Here is a 21,664-nt window from a genome sequence, read left to right on the forward strand (position 1 = left end):
CTGACAGGCTCACTGCACCAGGGACAGAATCACAGGGGGGGGTCAGATCGTCTAACTACACTGGGACAGAATCACAGGGAGAGACAGACAGTCTCACTGCACTTGGACACAATCACACGGAGGGACAGACAGTCTCACTACACTGGGACAGTATCACAGGGAGGAACAGACAGTCTCACCACACTGGGGCAGAATCACCGGGAGGGCCAGACAGTCTCACCACACCAGGGACAGTATCACAGGGATGGACAGACAGGCTCACTACACTGGAACAGAATCACAGGGAGGGACAGACAGTCTCACTACACTGGGACAGTATCACAGGGAGGGACAGACAGTCTCACTACACTGGGACAGTATCACAGGGAGGGACAGACAGTCTCACTACACTGGGACAGTATCACAGGGAGGGACAGACAGTCTCACTACACTGGGACAGTATCACAGGGAGGGACAGACAGTCTCACTGCACTGGGACAGTATCACAGGGAGAGACAGACATTCTACACCAGGAACAGTGTCACAGGGAGGGACAGACAGTCTCACTACACTGGGACAGAATCACAGGGAGGGACAGACAGTCTCACTACACTGGGACAGAATCACAGGGAGGAACAGACAGTCTCACTACACTTGGACTGAATCACAGGGAGGGACAGACAGCCTCACCACACTGGGACAGTATCACAGGGAGGGATGGACAGTCTCACTACACCAGGGACAGAATCACAGGGAGGGACAGACAGTCTCACTACACCAGGGACAGAATCACAGGGAGGGACAGACAGTCTCACTGCACCAGGGACAGAATCACAGGGAGGGACAGACAGTCTCACTACACCAGGGACAGAATCACAGGGAGGGACAGACAGTCTCACTACACCAGGGACAGTATCACAGGGAGGGACAGACAGTCTCACCACACTGGGAGAGAATCACAGGGAGGGACAGACAGTCTCACTGCACTGGGACAGAATCACTACACTGGGACAGTATCACAGGGAGGGACAGACGGTCTCACTACACCAGGGACAGAATCACAGGGAGGGACAGACAGTCTCACTACACCAGGGACTGAATCACAGGGAGGGACAGACAGTCTCACTACACTGGGACAGTATCACAGGGAGGGACAGACAGTCTCACTACACTGGGACAGAATCACAGGGAGGGACAGACAGTCTCACTACACTGGGACAGAATCACAGGGAGAGACAGACAGTCTCACTGCACTGGGACATAATCACAGGGAGGGACAGACAGTCTCACTACACTGGGACAGAATCACAGGGAGGGACAGACAGTCTCACTACACTGGGACAGAATCACTACACTGGGACAGAATCACCCCGAGGGCCAGACGGTCTCACTACACCAGGGACAGTATCACAGGGAGGGACAGACAGTCTCACTACACCAGGGACAGAATCACAGGGAGGGACAGACAGTCTCACTGCACCAGGGACAGTATCACAGGGAGGGACAGATAGTCTCACTACACCTGGGACAGAATCACAGGGAGGGTCAGACAGTCTCACTACACCAGGGACAGAATCACAGGGAGGGACAGACAGTCTCACTACACTGGGACAGCATCACAGGGAGGGACAGACAGTCTCACTGCACCAGGGACAGAATCACAGGGAGGGACAGACAGTCTCACTGCACCAGGGACAGTATCACCGGGAGGGACAGACAGTCTCACTACACTGGGACAGAATCACAGGGAGGGACAGATAGTCTCACTGCACTGGGACAGAATCACCGGGAGGGTCAGACAGTCTCACTGCACCAGGGACAGTATCACAGGGAGGGACAGATAGTCTCACTACACCTGGGACAGAATCACAGGGAGGGTCAGACAGTCTCACTGCACCAGGGACAGTATCACACGGAGGGACAGACAGTCTCACTACACCAGGGACAGTATCACAGGGAGGGACAGACAGTCTCACTACATTGGGACAGTCGCACTTGGAGGGACAGACAGTCTCACTACACTGGGACAGAATCACTACACTGGGACAGAATCACCCCGAGGGCCAGACGGTCTCACTACACCAGGGACAGTATCACAGGGAGGGACAGACAGTCTCACTACACCAGGGACAGTATCACAGGGAGAGACAGACAGTCTCATTGCACCAAGGACAGTATCACCGGGAGGGACAGACAGTCTCACTACACTGGGACAGAATTACAGGGAGGGACATTCAATCTCACTACACTGCGGACAGTATTGGAGGGAGGGACATACACTGCGGACAGTATTACAGGGAGTGACAGACAGTCTCACTACACTGGGACAGAATCACTACACTGGGACAGTATCACAGGGAGGGACAGACAGTCTCACTGCACTGGGACAGTATCACAGGGAGGGACAGACAGTCTCACTACACTGGGACAGTATCACAGGGAGGGACAGACAGTCTCACTACACTGGGACAGTATCACAGGGGGAGCCAGACAGTCTCACGACACTGGGACAGTATCACAGGGAGGGACAGACAGTCTCACTACACTGGGACAGTATCACAGGGAGGGACAGAGAGTCTCACTACACTGGGACAGAATCACAGGGAGGGACAGACAATCTCACTGCACAGGGACAGTATCACAGGGAGAAACAGACAGTCTCACTACACTGGGACAGTATCACAGGGAGGGACAGACAGTCTCACTACACTGGGACAGTATCACAGGGAGGGACAGACAGTCTCACTACACTGGGACAGTATCACAGGGAGGGACAGACAGTCTCACGACACTGGGACAGTATCACAGGGAGGGACAGACAGTCTCACGACACTGGGACAGTTTCACAGCGAGGGACAGACAGTCTCACTGCACTGGGACAGTATCACAGGGAGAGACAGACATTCTACACCAGGGACAGTGTCACAGGGAGGGACAGACAGTCTCACTACACTGGGACAGAATCACAGGGAGGGACAGACAGTCTCACTACACTGGGACAGAATCACAGGGAGGGACAGACAGTCTCACTACACTTGGACTGAATCACAGGGAGGGACAGACAGCCTCACTACACTGGGACAGTATCACCGGGAGGGACAGACAGTCTCACTACACTGGGACAGAATCACAGGGAGGGACAGATAGTCTCACTGCACTGGGACAGAATCACCAGGAGGGTCAGACAGTCTCACTGCACCAGGGACAGTATCACAGGGAGGGACAGATAGTCTCACTACACCTGGGACAGAATCACAGGGAGGGTCAGACAGTCTCACTGCACCAGGGACAGAATCACAGGGAGGGACAGACAGTCTCACTACACTGGGACAGTATCACAGGGAGGGACAGAGAGTCTCACTACACTGGGACAGTATCACAGGGAGGGACAGACAGTCTCACTACACTGGGACAGAATCACAGGGAGGGACAGACAGTCTCACTACACTGGGACAGAATCACAGGGAGAGACAGACAGTCTCACTGCACTGGGACATAATCACAGGGAGGGACAGACAGTCTCACTACACTGGGACAGAATCACAGGGAGGGACAGACAGTCTCACTACACTGGGACAGAATCACTACACTGGGACAGAATCACCCCGAGGGCCAGACGGTCTCACGACACCAGGGACAGTATCACAGGGAGGGACAGACAGTCTCACTACACCAGGGACAGAATCACAGGGAGGGACAGACAGTCTCACTGCACCAGGGACAGTATCACAGGGAGGGACAGATAGTCTCACTACACCTGGGACAGAATCACAGGGAGGGTCAGACAGTCTCACTACACCAGGGACAGAATCACAGGGAGGGACAGACAGTCTCACTGCACTGGGACAGCATCACAGGGAGGGACAGACAGTCTCACTGCACCAGGGACAGAATCACAGGGAGGGACAGACAGTCTCACTGCACCAGGGACAGTATCACCGGGAGGGACAGACAGTCTCACTACACTGGGACAGAATCACAGGGAGGGACAGATAGTCTCACTGCACTGGGACAGAATCACCGGGAGGGTCAGACAGTCTCACTGCACCAGGGACAGTATCACAGGGAGGGACAGATAGTCTCACTACACCTGGGACAGAATCACAGGGAGGGTCAGGCAGTCTCACTGCACCAGGGACAGTATCACACGGAGGGACAGACAGTCTCACTACACCAGGGACAGTATCACAGGGAGGGACAGACAGTCTCACTACATTGGGACAGTCGCACTTGGAGGGACAGACAGTCTCACTACACTGGGACAGAATCACTACACTGGGACAGAATCACCCCGAGGGCCAGACGGTCTCACTACACCAGGGACAGTATCACAGGGAGGGACAGACAGTCTCACTACACCAGGGACAGTATCACAGGGAGAGACAGACAGTCTCATTGCACCAAGGACAGTATCACCGGGAGGGACAGACAGTCTCACTACACTGGGACAGAATTACAGGGAGGGACATTCAATCTCACTGCACTGCGGACAGTATTGGAGGGAGGGACATACACTGCGGACAGTATTAGAGGGAGTGACAGACAGTCTCACTACACTGGGACAGAATCACTACACTGGGACAGTATCACAGGGAGGGACAGACAGTCTCACTGCACTGGGACAGTATCACAGGGAGGGACAGACAGTCTCACTACACTGGGACAGTATCACAGGGAGGGACAGACAGTCTCACTACACTGGGACAGTATCACAGGGGGAGCCAGACAGTCTCACGACACTGGGACAGTATCACAGGGAGGGACAGACAGTCTCACTACACTGGGACAGTATCACAGGGAGGGACAGAGAGTCTCACTACACTGGGACAGAATCACAGGGAGGGACAGACAATCTCACTGCACAGGGACAGTATCACAGGGAGAAACAGACAGTCTCACTACACTGGGACAGTATCACAGGGAGGGACAGACAGTCTCACTACACTGGGACAGTATCACAGGGAGGGACAGACAGTCTCACTACACTGGGACAGTATCACAGGGAGGGACAGACAGTCTCACTACACTGGGACAGTATCACAGGGAGGGACAGACAGTCTCACGACACTGGGACAGTTTCACAGCGAGGGACAGACAGTCTCACTGCACTGGGACAGTATCACAGGGAGAGACAGACATTCTACACCAGGGACAGTGTCACAGGGAGGGACAGACAGTCTCACTACACTGGGACAGAATCACAGGGAGGGACAGACAGTCTCACTACACTGGGACAGAATCACAGGGAGGGACAGACAGTCTCACTACACTTGGACTGAATCACAGGGAGGGACAGACAGCCTCACTACACTGGGACAGTATCACCGGGAGGGACAGACAGTCTCACTACACTGGGACAGAATCACAGGGAGGGACAGATAGTCTCACTGCACTGGGACAGAATCACCAGGAGGGTCAGACAGTCTCACTGCACCAGGGACAGTATCACAGGGAGGGACAGATAGTCTCACTACACCTGGGACAGAATCACAGGGAGGGTCAGACAGTCTCACTGCACCAGGGACAGAATCACAGGGAGGGACAGACAGTCTCACTACACTGGGACAGTATCACAGGGAGGGACAGAGAGTCTCACTACACTGGGACAGTATCACAGGGAGGGACAGACAGTCTCACTAAACTGGGACAGTATCACAGGGAGGGACAGACAGTCTCACTACACTAGGACAGTATCACAGGGAGGGACAGAGAGTCTCACTGCACTGGGACAGAATCACAGGGAAGGACAGACAGTCTCACTACACTGGGACAGTATCACAGGGGGAGCCAGACAGTCTCACGACACTCGGACAGTATCACAGGGAGGGACAGACAGTCTCACTACACTGGGACAGTATCACAGGGAGGGACAGAGAGTCTCACTACACTGGGACAGAATCACAGGGAGGGACAGACAATCTCACTGCACAGGGACAGTATCACAGGGAGAAACAGACAGTCTCACTACACTGGGACAGTATCACAGGGAGGGACAGACAGTCTCACTACACTGGGACAGTATCACAGGGATGGACAGACAGTCTCACTGCACTGGGACAGTATCACAGGGAGGGACAGACAGTCTCACTACACTGGGACAGTATCACAGGGAGGGACAGACAGTCTCACGACACTGGGACAGTTTCACAGCGAGGGACAGACATTCTACACCAGGGACAGTATCACAGGGAGGGACAGACAGTCTCACTACACTGGGACAGAATCACCGGGAGGGCCAGACAGTCTCACTGCACCAGGGACAGTATCACAGGGAGAAACAGACAGTCTCACTACACTGGGACAGTATCACAGGGAGGGACAGACAGTCTCACTACACTGGGACAGTATCACAGGGAGGGACAGACAGTCTCACTACACTGGGACAGTATCACAGGGAGGGACAGACAGTCTCACTACACTGGGACAGTATCACAGGGAGGGACAGACAGTCTCACGACACTGGGACAGTTTCACAGCGAGGGACAGACATTCTACACCAGGGACAGTATCACAGGGAGGGACAGACAGTCTCACTACACTGGGACAGAATCACCGGGAGGGCCAGACAGTCTCACTGCACCAGGGACAGTATCACAGGGAGGGCCAGACTGTTTCACTACACCAGGGACAGCATCACAGGGAGGGACTGACAGGCTCACTGCACCAGGGACAGAATCACAGGGGGGGGTCAGATCGTCTAACTACACTGGGACAGAATCACAGGGAGAGACAGACAGTCTCACTGCACTTGGACACAATCACACGGAGGGACAGACAGTCTCACTACACTGGGACAGTATCACAGGGAGGAACAGACAGTCTCACCACACTGGGGCAGAATCACCGGGAGGGCCAGACAGTCTCACCACACCAGGGACAGTATCACAGGGATGGACAGACAGGCTCACTACACTGGAACAGAATCACAGGGAGGGACAGACAGTCTCACTACACTGGGACAGAATCACAGGGAGGGACAGATAGTCTCACTGCACTGGGACAGAATCACCGGGAGGGTCAGACAGTCTCACTGCACCAGGGACAGTATCACAGGGAGGGACAGACAGTCTCACTACACTGGGACAGTATCACAGGGAGGGACAGACAGTCTCACGACACTGGGACAGTTTCACAGCGAGGGACAGACAGTCTCACTGCACTGGGACAGTATCACAGGGAGAGACAGACATTCTACACCAGGGACAGTGTCACAGGGAGGGACAGACAGTCTCACTACACTGGGACAGAATCACAGGGAGGGACAGACAGTCTCACTACACTTGGACTGAATCACAGGGAGGGACAGACAGCCTCACCACACTGGGACAGTATCACAGGGAGGGATGGACAGTCTCACTACACCAGGGACAGAATCACAGGGAGGGACAGACAGTCTCACTACACCAGGGACAGAATCACAGGGAGGGACAGACAGTCTCACTGCACCAGGGACAGAATCACAGGGAGGGACAGACAGTCTCACTACACCAGGGACAGAATCACAGGGAGGGACAGACAGTCTCACTACACCAGGGACAGTATCACAGGGAGGGACAGACAGTCTCACCACACTGGGAGAGAATCACAGGGAGGGACAGACAGTCTCACTGCACTGGGACAGAATCACTACACTGGGACAGTATCACAGGGAGGGACAGACGGTCTCACTACACCAGGGACAGTATCACAGGGAGGGACAGACAGTCTCACTACACCAGGGACAGAATCACAGGGAGGGACAGACAGTCTCACTACACCAGGGACTGAATCACAGGGAGGGACAGACAGTCTCACTACACTGGGACAGTATCACAGGGAGGGACAGACAGTCTCACTACACTGGGACAGAATCACAGGGAGGGACAGACAGTCTCACTACACTGGGACAGAATCACAGGGAGAGACAGACAGTCTCACTGCACTGGGACATAATCACAGGGAGGGACAGACAGTCTCACTACACTGGGACAGAATCACAGGGAGGGACAGACAGTCTCACTACACTGGGACAGAATCACTACACTGGGACAGAATCACCCCGAGGGCCAGACGGTCTCACTACACCAGGGACAGTATCACAGGGAGGGACAGACAGTCTCACTACACCAGGGACAGAATCACAGGGAGGGACAGACAGTCTCACTGCACCAGGGACAGTATCACAGGGAGGGACAGATAGTCTCACTACACCTGGGACAGAATCACAGGGAGGGTCAGACAGTCTCACTACACCAGGGACAGAATCACAGGGAGGGACAGACAGTCTCACTGCACTGGGACAGCATCACAGTGAGGGACAGACAGTCTCACTGCACCAGGGACAGAATCACAGGGAGGGACAGACAGTCTCACTGCACCAGGGACAGTATCACCGGGAGGGACAGACAGTCTCACTACACTGGGACAGAATCACAGGGAGGGACAGATAGTCTCACTGCACTGGGACAGAATCACCGGGAGGGTCAGACAGTCTCACTGCACCAGGGACAGTATCACAGGGAGGGACAGATAGTCTCACTACACCTGGGACAGAATCACAGGGAGGGTCAGACAGTCTCACTGCACCAGGGACAGTATCACACGGAGGGACAGACAGTCTCACTACACCAGGGACAGTATCACAGGGAGGGACAGACAGTCTCACTACATTGGGACAGTCGCACTTGGAGGGACAGACAGTCTCACTACACTGGGACAGTATCACAGGGAGGGACAGACAGTCTCACTACACTGGGACAGTATCACAGGGAGGGACAGACAGTCTCACTACACTGGGACAGTATCACAGGGAGGGACAGACAGTCTCACTGCACTGCGACAGTATCACAGGGAGGGACAGACAGTCTCACTACACCTGGGACAGAATCACAGGGAGGGTCAGACAGTCTCACTGCACCAGGGACAGTATCACAGGGAGGGACAGACAGTCTCACTACACTGGGACAGTATCACAGGGAGGGACAGACAGTCTCACTACACTGGGACAGTATCACAGGGAGGGACAGACAGTCTCACGACACTGGGACAGTTTCACAGCGAGGGACAGACAGTCTCACTGCACTGGGACAGTATCACAGGGAGAGACAGACATTCTACACCAGGGACAGTGTCACAGGGAGGGACAGACAGTCTCACTACACTGGGACAGAATCACAGGGAGGGACAGACAGTCTCACTACACTTGGACTGAATCACAGGGAGGGACAGACAGCCTCACCACACTGGGACAGTATCACAGGGAGGGATGGACAGTCTCACTACACCAGGGACAGAATCACAGGGAGGGACAGACAGTCTCACTACACCAGGGACAGAATCACAGGGAGGGACAGACAGTCTCACTGCACCAGGGACAGAATCACAGGGAGGGACAGACAGTCTCACTACACCAGGGACAGAATCACAGGGAGGGACAGACAGTCTCACTACACCAGGGACAGTATCACAGGGAGGGACAGACAGTCTCACCACACTGGGAGAGAATCACAGGGAGGGACAGACAGTCTCACTGCACTGGGACAGAATCACTACACTGGGACAGTATCACAGGGAGGGACAGACGGTCTCACTACACCAGGGACAGTATCACAGGGAGGGACAGACAGTCTCACTACACCAGGGACAGAATCACAGGGAGGGACAGACAGTCTCACTACACCAGGGACTGAATCACAGGGAGGGACAGACAGTCTCACTACACTGGGACAGTATCACAGGGAGGGACAGACAGTCTCACTACACTGGGACAGAATCACAGGGAGGGACAGACAGTCTCACTACACTGGGACAGAATCACAGGGAGAGACAGACAGTCTCACTGCACTGGGACATAATCACAGGGAGGGACAGACAGTCTCACTACACTGGGACAGAATCACAGGGAGGGACAGACAGTCTCACTACACTGGGACAGAATCACTGCACTGGGACAGAATCACCCCGAGGGCCAGACGGTCTCACTACACCAGGGACAGTATCACAGGGAGGGACAGACAGTCTCACTACACCAGGGACAGAATCACAGGGAGGGACAGACAGTCTCACTGCACCAGGGACAGTATCACAGGGAGGGACAGATAGTCTCACTACACCTGGGACAGAATCACAGGGAGGGTCAGACAGTCTCACTACACCAGGGACAGAATCACAGGGAGGGACAGACAGTCTCACTACACTGGGACAGCATCACAGGGAGGGACAGACAGTCTCACTGCACCAGGGACAGAATCACAGGGAGGGACAGACAGTCTCACTGCACCAGGGACAGTATCACCGGGAGGGACAGACAGTCTCACTACACTGGGACAGAATCACAGGGAGGGACAGATAGTCTCACTGCACTGGGACAGAATCACCGGGAGGGTCAGACAGTCTCACTGCACCAGGGACAGTATCACAGGGAGGGACAGATAGTCTCACTACACCTGGGACAGAATCACAGGGAGGGTCAGACAGTCTCACTGCACCAGGGACAGTATCACACGGAGGGACAGACAGTCTCACTACACCAGGGACAGTATCACAGGGAGGGACAGACAGTCTCACTACACTGGGACAGAATCACTACACTGGGACAGAATCACCCCGAGGGCCAGACGGTCTCACTACACCAGGGACAGTATCACAGGGAGGGACAGACAGTCTCACTACACCAGGGACAGTATCACAGGGAGAGACAGACAGTCTCATTGCACCAAGGACAGTATCACCGGGAGGGACAGACAGTCTCACTCCACTGGGACAGAATTACAGGGAGGGACATTCAATCTCACTACACTGCGGACAGTATTGGAGGGAGGGACATACACTGCGGACAGTATTACAGGGAGTGACAGACAGTCTCACTACACTGGGACAGAATCACTACACTGGGACAGTATCACAGGGAGGGACAGACAGTCTCACTGCACTGGGACAGTATCACAGGGAGGGACAGACAGTCTCACTACACTGGGACAGTATCACAGGGAGGGACAGACAGTCTCACTACACTGGGACAGTATCACAGGGGGAGCCAGACAGTCTCACGACACTGGGACAGTATCACAGGGAGGGACAGACAGTCTCACTACACTGGGACAGTATCACAGGGAGGGACAGAGAGTCTCACTACACTGGGACAGAATCACAGGGAGGGACAGACAATCTCACTGCACAGGGACAGTATCACAGGGAGAAACAGACAGTCTCACTACACTGGGACAGTATCACAGGGAGGGACAGACAGTCTCACTACACTGGGACAGTATCACAGGGAGGGACAGACAGTCTCACTACACTGGGACAGTATCACAGGGAGGGACAGACAGTCTCACTACACTGGGACAGTATCACAGGGAGGGACAGACAGTCTCACGACACTGGGACAGTTTCACAGCGAGGGACAGACAGTCTCACTGCACTGGGACAGTATCACAGGGAGAGACAGACATTCTACACCAGGGACAGTATCACAGGGATGGACAGACAGTCTCACTACACTGGGACAGAATCACCGGGAGGGCCAGACAGTCTCACTGCACCAGGGACAGTATCACAGGGAGGGCCAGACTGTTTCACTACACCAGGGACAGCATCACAGGGAGGGACTGACAGGCTCACTGCACCAGGGACAGAATCACAGGGGGGGGTCAGATCGTCTAACTACACTGGGACAGTATCACAGGGAGGAACAGACAGTCTCACCACACTGGGGCAGAATCACCGGGAGGGCCAGACAGTCTCACCACACCAGGGACAGTATCACAGGGATGGACAGACAGGCTCACTACACTGGAACAGAATCACAGGGAGGGACAGACAGTCTCACTACACTGGGACAGTATCACAGGGAGGGACAGACAGTCTCACTACACTGGGACAGTATCACAGGGAGGGACAGACAGTCTCACTACACTGGGACAGTATCACAGGGAGGGACAGACAGTCTCACTGCACTGGGACAGTATCACAGGGAGGGACAGACAGTCTCACGACACTGGGACAGTTTCACAGCGAGGGACAGACAGTCTCACTGCACTGGGACAGTATCACAGGGAGAGACAGACATTCTACACCAGGGACAGTATCACAGGGAGGGACAGACAGTCTCACTACACTGGGACAGAATCACAGGGAGGGACAGACAGTCGCACTACACTGGGACAGAATCACAGGGAGAGACAGACAGTCTCACTACACTTGGACTGAATCACAGGGAGGGACAGACAGCCTCACTACACTGGGACAGTATCACAGGGAGGGATAGACAGTCTCACTACACCAGGGACAGAATCACAGGGAGGGACAGACAGTCTCACTACACCAGGGACAGAATCACAGGGAGGGACAGACAGTCTCACTGCACCAGGGACAGAATCACAGGGAGGGACAGACAGTCTCACTACACCAGGGACAGAATCACAGGGAGGGACAGACAGTCTCACTACACCAGGGACAGTATCACAGGGAGGGACAGACAGTCTCACCACACTGGGAGAGAATCACAGGGAGGGACAGACAGTCTCACTGCACTGGGACAGAATCACGACACTGGGACAGTATCACAGGGAGGGACAGACGGTCTCACTACACCAGGGACAGTATCACAGGGAGGGACAGACAGTCTCACTACACCAGGGACAGAATCACAGGGAGGGACAGACAGTCTCACTACACCAGGGACTGAATCACAGGGAGGGACAGACAGTCTCACTACACTGGGACAGTATCACAGGGAGGGACAGACAGTCTCACTACACTGGGACAGAATCACAGGGAGGGACAGACAGTCTCACTACACTGGGACAGAATCACAGGGAGAGACAGACAGTCTCACTGCACTGGGACATAATCACAGGGAGGGACAGACAGTCTCACTACACTGGGACAGAATCACTACACTGGGACAGAATCACCCCGAGGGCCAGACGGTCTCACTACACCAGGGACAGTATCACAGGGAGGGACAGACAGTCTCACTACACCAGGGACAGAATCACAGGGAGGGACAGACAGTCTCACTACACCAGGGACAGAATCACAGGGAGGGACAGATAGTCTCACTGCACTGGGACAGAATCACCGGGAGGGTCAGACAGTCTCACTGCACCAGGGACAGTATCACAGGGAGGGACAGATAGTCTCACTACACCTGGGACAGAATCACAGGGAGGGTCAGACAGTCTCACTACACCAGGGACAGAATCACAGGGAGGGACAGACAGTCTCACTACACTGGGACAGCATCACAGGGAGGGACAGACAGTCTCACTGCACCAGGGACAGAATCACAGGGAGGGACAGACAGTCTCACTGCACCAGGGACAGTATCACCGGGAGGGACAGACAGTCTCACTACACTGGGACAGAATCACAGGCAGGGACAGATAGTCTCACTGCACTGGGACAGAATCACCGGGAGGGTCAGACAGTCTCACTGCACCAGGGACAGTATCACAGGGAGGGACAGATAGTCTCACTACACCTGGGACAGAATCACAGGGAGGGTCAGACAGTCTCACTGCACCAGGGACAGTATCACACGGAGGGACAGACAGTCTCACTACACCAGGGACAGTATCACAGGGAGGGACAGACAGTCTCACTACATTGGGACAGTCGCACTTGGAGGGACAGACAGTCTCACTACACTGGGACAGAATCACTACACTGGGACAGAATCACCCCGAGGGCCAGACGGTCTCACTACACCAGGGACAGTATCACAGGGAGGGACAGACAGTCTCACTACACCAGGGACAGTATCACAGGGAGAGACAGACAGTCTCATTGCACCAAGGACAGTATCACCGGGAGGGACAGACAGTCTCACTCCACTGGGACAGAATTACAGGGAGGGACATTCAATCTCACTACACTGCGGACAGTATTGGAGGGAGGGACATACACTGCGGACAGTATTACAGGGAGTGACAGACAGTCTCACTACACTGGGACAGAATCACTACACTGGGACAGTATCACAGGGAGGGACAGACAGTCTCACTGCACTGGGACAGTATCACAGGGAGGGACAGACAGTCTCACTACACTGGGACAGTATCACAGGGAGGGACAGACAGTCTCACTGCACTGCGACAGTATCACAGGGAGGGACAGACAGTCTCACTACACCTGGGACAGAATCACAGGGAGGGTCAGACAGTCTCACTGCACCAGGGACAGTATCACACGGAGGGACAGCAGTCTCACTGCACCAGGGACAGTATCACAGGGAGGGACAGACAGTCTCACTACATTGGGACAGAATCACCCCGAGGGCCAGACGGTCTCACTACACCAGGGACAGTATCACAGGGAGAGACAGACAGTCTCACTGCACCAGGGACAGTATCACCGGGAGCGACAGACAGTCTCACTACACTGGGACAGTATCACAGGGAGGGACAGACAGTCTCACTACACCAGGGACAGTATCACAGGGAGAGACAAACAGTCTCACGAGACCAGGGACAGTATCACAGGGAGGGACAGACAGGCTCACTGCACTAGGACTGTCACCGGGAGAGACAGACAGTCTCACCACACTGCGACAGAATCACCGGGAGGGCCAGACAGTCTCACTGCACTGGGACAGAATCACAGGGAGGGACAGACAGTCTCACTGCACTGGGACAGAATCACTGCACTGGGACAGTATCACAGGGAGGGACAGACAGTCTCACTACACTGGGACAGTATCACAGGGAGGGACAGACAGTCTCACTACACTGGGACAGTATCACAGGGAGGGACAGACAGTCTCACGACACTGGGACAGTTTCACAGCGAGGGACAGACAGTCTCACTGCACTGGGACAGTATCACAGGGAGAGACAGACATTCTACACCAGGGACAGTATCACAGGGAGGGACAGACAGTCTCACTACACTGGGACAGAATCACAGGGAGGGACAGACAGTCTCACTACACTGGGACAGAATCACAGGGAGGGACAGACAGTCTCACTACACTTGGACTGAATCACAGGGAGGGACAGACAGCCTCACTACACTGGGACAGTATCACAGGGAGGGATAGACAGTCTCACTACACCAGGGACAGAATCACAGGGAGGGACAGACAGTCTCACTACACCAGGGACAGAATCACAGGGAGGGACAGACAGTCTCATTGCACCAGGGACAGAATCACAGGGAGGGACAGACAGTCTCACTACACCAGGGACAGAATCACAGGGAGGGACAGACAGTCTCACTACACCAGGGACAGTATCACAGGGAGGGACAGACAGTCTCACCACAATGGGAGAGAATCACAGGGAGGGACAGACAGTCTCACTGCACTGGGACAGAATCACTACACTGGGACAGTATCACAGGGAGGGACAGACGGTCTCACTACACCAGGGACAGTATCACAGGGAGGGACAGACAGTCTCACTACACCAGGGACAGAATCACAGGGAGGGACAGACAGTCTCACTGCACCAGGGACTGAATCACAGGGAGGGACAGACAGTCTCACTACACTGGGACAGTATCACAGGGAGGGACAGACAGTCTCACTACACTGGGACAGAATCACAGGGAGGGACAGACAGTCTCACTACACTGGGACAGAATCACAGGGAGAGACAGACAGTCTCACTGCACTGGGACATAATCACAGGGAGGGACAGACAGTCTCACTACACTGGGACAGAATCACAGGGAGGGACAGACAGTCTCACTACACTGGGACAGAATCACAGGGAGGGACAGACAGTCTCACTACACTTGGACTGAATCACAGGGAGGGACAGACAGCCTCACTACACTGGGACAGTATCACAGGGAGGGATAGACAGTCTCACTACACCAGGGACAGAATCACAGGGAGGGACAGACAGTCTCACTACACCAGGGACAGAATCACAGGGAGGGACAGACAGTCTCATTGCACCAGGGACAGAATCACAGGGAGGGACAGACAGTCTCACTACACCAGGGACAGAATCACAGGGAGGGACAGACAGTCTCACTACACCAGGGACAGTATCACAGGGAGGGACAGACAGTCTCACCACACTGGGAGAGAATCACAGGGAGGGACAGACAGTCTCACTGCACTGGGACAGAATCACTACACTGGGACAGTATCACAGGGAGGGACAGACGGTCTCACTACACCAGGGACAGTATCACAGGGAGGGACAGACAGTCTCACTACACCAGGGACAGAATCACAGGGAGGGACAGACAGTCTCACTGCACCAGGGACTGAATCACAGGGAGGGACAGACAGTCTCACTACACTGGGACAGTATCACAGGGAGGGACAGACAGTCTCACTACACTGGGACAGAATCACAGGGAGGGACAGACAGTCTCACTACACTGGGACAGAATCACAGGGAGAGACAGACAGTCTCACTGCACTGGGACATAATCACAGGGAGGGACAGACAGTCTCACTACACTGGGACAGAATCACAGGGAGGGACAGACAGTCTCACTACACTGGGACAGAATCACTACACTGGGACAGAATCACCCCGAGGGCCAGACGGTCTCACTACACCAGGGACAGTATCACAGGGAGGGACAGACAGTCTCACTACACCAGGGACAGAATCACAGGGAGGGACAGACAGTCTCACTACACCAGGGACAGAATCACAGGGAGGGACAGATAGTCTCACTGCACTGGGACAGAATCACCGGGAGGGTCAGACAGTCTCACTGCACCAGGGACAGTATCACCGGGAGGGACAGACAGTCTCACTGCACTGGGACAGAATCACAGGGAGGGACAGATAGTCTCACTGCACTGGGACAGAATCACAGGGAGGGACAGACAGTCTCACTACACCAGGGACAGTATCACAGGGAGAGACAGACAGTCTCATTGCACCAAGGACAGTATCACCGGGAGGGACAGACAGTCTCACTACACTGGGACAGAATTACAGGGAGGGACATTCAATCTCACTACACTGCGGACAGTATTGGAGGGAGGGACATACACTGCGGACAGTATTACAGGGAGTGACAGACAGTCTCACTACACTGGGACAGAATCACTACACTGGGACAGTATCACAGGGAGGGACAGACAGTCTCACTGCACTGGGACAGTATCACAGGGAGGGACAGACAGTCTCACTGCACTGGGACAGTATCACAGGGAGGGACAGACAGTCTCACTGCACTGCGACAGTATCACAGGGAGGGACAGACAGTCTCACTACACCTGGGACAGAATCACAGGGAGGGTCAGACAGTCTCACTGCACCAGGGACAGTATCACACGGAGAGACAGACAGTCTCACTACACCAGGGACAGTATCACAGGGAGGGACAGACAGTCTCACTACATTGGGACAGTCGCACTTGGAGGGACAGACAGTCTCACTACACTGGGACAGAATCACCCCGAGGGCCAGACGGTCTCACTACACCAGGGACAGTATCACAGGGAGAGACAGACAGTCTCACTGCACCAGGGACAGTATCACCGGGAGCGACAGACAGTCTCACTACACTGGGACAGTATCACAGGGAGGGACAGACAGTCTCACTACACCAGGGACAGTATCACAGGGAGAGACAAACAGTCTCACGAGACCAGGGACAGTATCACAGGGAGGGACAGACAGGCTCACTGCACTAGGACTGTCACCGGGAGAGACAGACAGTCTCACCACACTGCGACAGAATCACCGGGAGGGCCAGACAGTCTCACTACACTGGGACAGAATCACAGGGAGGGACAGACAGTCTCACTGCACTGGGACAGAATCACTGCACTGGGACAGTATCACAGGGAGGGACAGACAGTCTCACTGCACTGGGACAGAATCACAGGGAGAGACAGACAGTCTCACTACACTGGGACAGTATCACAGGGAGGGACAGACAGTCTCACTACACTGGGACAGAATCCCAGGGAGGGACAGACAGTCTCACTGCACTGGGACAGTATCACAGGGAGGGACAGACAGTCTCACTACACTGGGACAGAATCACAGGGAGGGACAGACAGTCTCACTACACTGGGACAGAATCACAGGAAGCGACAGACTGTCTCACTACACTGGGACAGTATCACAGGGAGGGACAGAGAGTCTCACTACACTGGGACAGTGTCACCGGGAGCGACAGACAGTCTCACGACACTGGGACAGTATCACAGGCAGAGACGGACAGTCTCACTACACTGGGACAGAATCACCCCGAGGGCCAGACGGTCTCACTGCACCAGGGACAGTATCACAGGGAGGGACAGACAGTCTCACTACACCAGGGACAGAATCACAGGGAGGGACAGACAGTCTCACTACACTGGGACAGCATCACAGGGAGGGACAGACAGTCTCACTACACCAGGGACAGAATCACAGGGAGGGACAGACAGTCTCACTACACCAGGGACAGTATCACCGGGAGGGACAGATAGTCTCACTGCACTGGGACAGAATCACCGGGAGGGTCAGACAGTCTCACTGCACCAGGGACAGTATCACAGGGAGGGTCAGATAGTCTCACTACACCTGGGACAGAATCACAGGGAGGGTCAGACAGTCTCACTGCACCAGGGACAGTATCACACGGAGGGACAGACAGTCTCACTACACCAGGGACAGTATCACAGGGAGGGACAGACAGTCTCACTACATTGGGACAGTCGCACTTGGAGGGACAGACAGTCTCACTACACTGGGACAGAATCACCCCGAGGGCCAGACGGTCTCACTACACCAGGGACAGTATCACAGGGAGAGACAGACAGTCTCACTGCACCAGGGACAGTATCACCGGGAGCGACAGACAGTCTCACTACACTGGGACAGTATCACAGGGAGGGAGAGACAGTCTCACTGCACTGGAACATAATCACAAGGAGGGACAGAGAGTCTCACTGCACTGGGACAGAATCACAGGGAGGGACAGACAGTCTCATTGCACCAAGGACAGTATCACCTGGAGGGACAGACAGTCTCACTACACTGGGACAGAATTACAGGGAGGGACATTCAATCTCACTACACTGCGGACAGTATTGGAGGGAGGGGCATACACTGCGGACAGTATTACAGGGAGGGACATTCAGTCTCACTACACTGGGACAGTATTACAGGGAGGGACATTCAATCTCACTACACCAGAGACAGTATTGGAGGGAGAGTCATACACTGCGGACAGTATTACAGGGAGAGTCATACAGTCTCACTATACCGGGCCCCACGCTCTGCAATTCTCTCCATCAACACCTCTGTTTCTCCACACCTCCCTCTCCTTCTTTAAGATGCTCCTTAAAATCCACCTCTTTAACAACCCTTTGCTCAATCCTAATATCTCTTTCTTCCGCACGATGTCCTTTCTTGTCTGATTACACTTCTGTGAAGTATCTTGGGGGATTTTTCTCCGATTACGGAGCTATATAATTACAAGTTGTTCACTGCCATTTCTTTTGCCTGTTCTCCTGAGCCACAGTTGATGATGAGCAGGTGTCCTGGTCTCAGGCATCGTCCGTGTACTGGCAAGTGGGCGGGAATGATCTGCCGTTTTCTCACTGACTTGATCTCCCTGTTCTAATCCAGCCCTTGTTCTAATTATATTGCTGATTTTTTAAAAAAAATCAGTCGCATCTTCAGAAGAACCCCAATTTTTCAGCGTGCAATTATTGGTGTTAAAGGATAACATTTTGATACTTCTATTGATTTTTCAGAATCTGTGAACAGAGTTTGTGGACTTGAAATTGGCCTGGAGCACCAGGAGCCGCTGCTGTACTGATGGAGGTTGTTTGTTCCTGTTGACTGACGCGGGAAGCCTCTCTCGGGCCTTTGCTGTACCAGCGCCAAGATGCTGTTCTCACTGCGCGAGCTGGTACAGTGGCTGGGCTTTGCCACGTTCGAAATGCTGCTGCACCTGGCAGCCTTTCTGGTGTTCTCGGTGCTGCTCGTCTTGAAGGTGGACAACTTTGTGGGGCAGCTGGACTGGTGGTACGTCTTCATCCCCCTCTTCACCGCCGACGGGCTCAGCACCTACTTCACCATGATCGTGTCCATCCGCCTGTTCCAGGACGGGGAGAAGCGCCTCGCTGTCATGCGGCTCTTCTGGATCCTGACTGTCCTCAGCCTCAAGTTCGTCTTTGAGATGCTGCTGTGCCAGAAGCTGGTGGAGCGGAGCACCCAGCTGTGGTACGGGCTCATCATGTCTCCAATCTTCATTCTCCTCCAGCTGTTAATGATCCGAGCTTGTCGAGTCAACTGACCCCTGGAACCGCTCGCTCCAGCCTTCCCGTTCAAGCTGTCGAACTGCCAGACACTGAGGTTCCCGTGGATGTGTGGGGGTGGTGGGGGGGGGGGCGGGGGAGAGGGAGGGGGTAACTCAGGTCAAATGCACATTCTTGTCTTGGCGCTGTTATAATGCAGCGGCTGTCAAGCTCAGCACGACCAAACTCTGAACCCCGTGACTGGCCTCCGCGGGAGGAAACGTGAAGCGCTCAGCGAGAAAACGAACGTGGAAGGCGGGAGGCTCGCTACTGACGTTCAGCTCCAGTGGTGGGGTCCAGCCTGGGACGGTCGCGGAATCCTGCCCTACCGTTATCAGGTCAAGGTCCATAGAGGAGATGGATGTGACTAGGTCCCAGCTGGACATGTTAGTGTATTGGACAAACGTCAATCGCTGGCTGTCCCCGCAGGTTTACTCTCACTGTTAGTCGGGATATTGTGTTTGGGCAGTAGTTATTCAAGTTTCCCAAAGTGTGGCGATATTGTGGAATTCTGAGTCCTGCAGTTCTCGGAAATCTGTGCGAATTGCTTGTTGAGATAAAGAAAGACGCTCGTGGCTGGTAACATCCATCTTGGACCAGTTGAGATGGAGGAGCGCAGCATTCCAGTCCGCAGTTACAATTACGTTTAGAAATTAGCTTCACTTTACCTCCTGTGTTTCTGCTTTTGCAAATTGCTATCCCAACCCCAAGCCACATCCAACAGCTCCATATCCCTTCACTCCAAAAGCTGGCTTCCAGGAGTGTAATGAAACATTTTCAAGACAAACGACCTTAAACAGATTGAGTTTCAAAGTTGGATTTTGATTTTTTTTCAAACAATTAACATTGACTCTGGTTTTATGAATTTGAAAGTGTGATGTTCGGAATTCTTGTCCTGGATTCTTGGGAGTGCCGATGAAATCTGTCAGGGTTCTGCAGTGGCTGACTAGACCAGGTCTGAGAAAGACCATAAAACTCAGTTTGTCCAGATCTGCATTAGAGGAATCTTCTTGGCTGGTTCTGGTACCCATTTGTTTAAAATATCCAGAGACTGTTGTTAGAGTTGAGACTCCCAATTTAAGGCCACTACAACACAATCTGTGGCATTCACATGTTTGCAAATGATGTCTATCTATTGTCACTATCCAACTGTCTACCTATTTATATATTAAAAGTCTTGCTTCTGCATGAATTTTTATCATTATAAAATCCTATGTGCACACCACATTTGTAATGGAAACTGCCACTACAATCACAATCTCCTGCCAGTGGTGGCGCTATGGTGCCAAACTGCTGGGTGGATATGATTGCACCGTGACAAGTTTACATAGGCAGTTTCCATTACAAATATGGGCATTGGAATTTACAATGGAAATATAAAAATAAGGACAGAATGTATAATTTTAATATGGGGACGGAATTATGTTTGTGTGCCCTGGTCCAGTTATCCCCCACTGCCCTCTAACCCAGCTTCATCTGAAGAAT

General features: G+C 53.8%; 1 protein-coding gene across 1 annotated transcript in view; it reads left to right on the forward strand.

Annotated features, from left to right (window-relative positions):
• The window catches only part of tmem203 (transmembrane protein 203), a 50,527-nt gene extending 29,162 nt beyond the window's left edge, over window positions 1-21,365 (forward strand). The window contains exon 2 of the mRNA XM_067969520.1: window positions 19,634-21,365. Coding sequence (XP_067825621.1) covers window positions 19,768-20,178 — 411 coding nt within the window. The 5' untranslated portion in view covers window positions 19,634-19,767 and the 3' untranslated portion in view covers window positions 20,179-21,365. The remainder of the gene's footprint in view (window positions 1-19,633) is intronic.
• Window positions 21,366-21,664: the final 299 nt, after the last annotated feature.

The sequence above is a fragment of the Heptranchias perlo genome, chromosome 31 (genome assembly GCF_035084215.1).
Source record: "Heptranchias perlo isolate sHepPer1 chromosome 31, sHepPer1.hap1, whole genome shotgun sequence".
In the NCBI taxonomy this organism is placed as follows: domain Eukaryota; kingdom Metazoa; phylum Chordata; class Chondrichthyes; order Hexanchiformes; family Hexanchidae; genus Heptranchias; species Heptranchias perlo.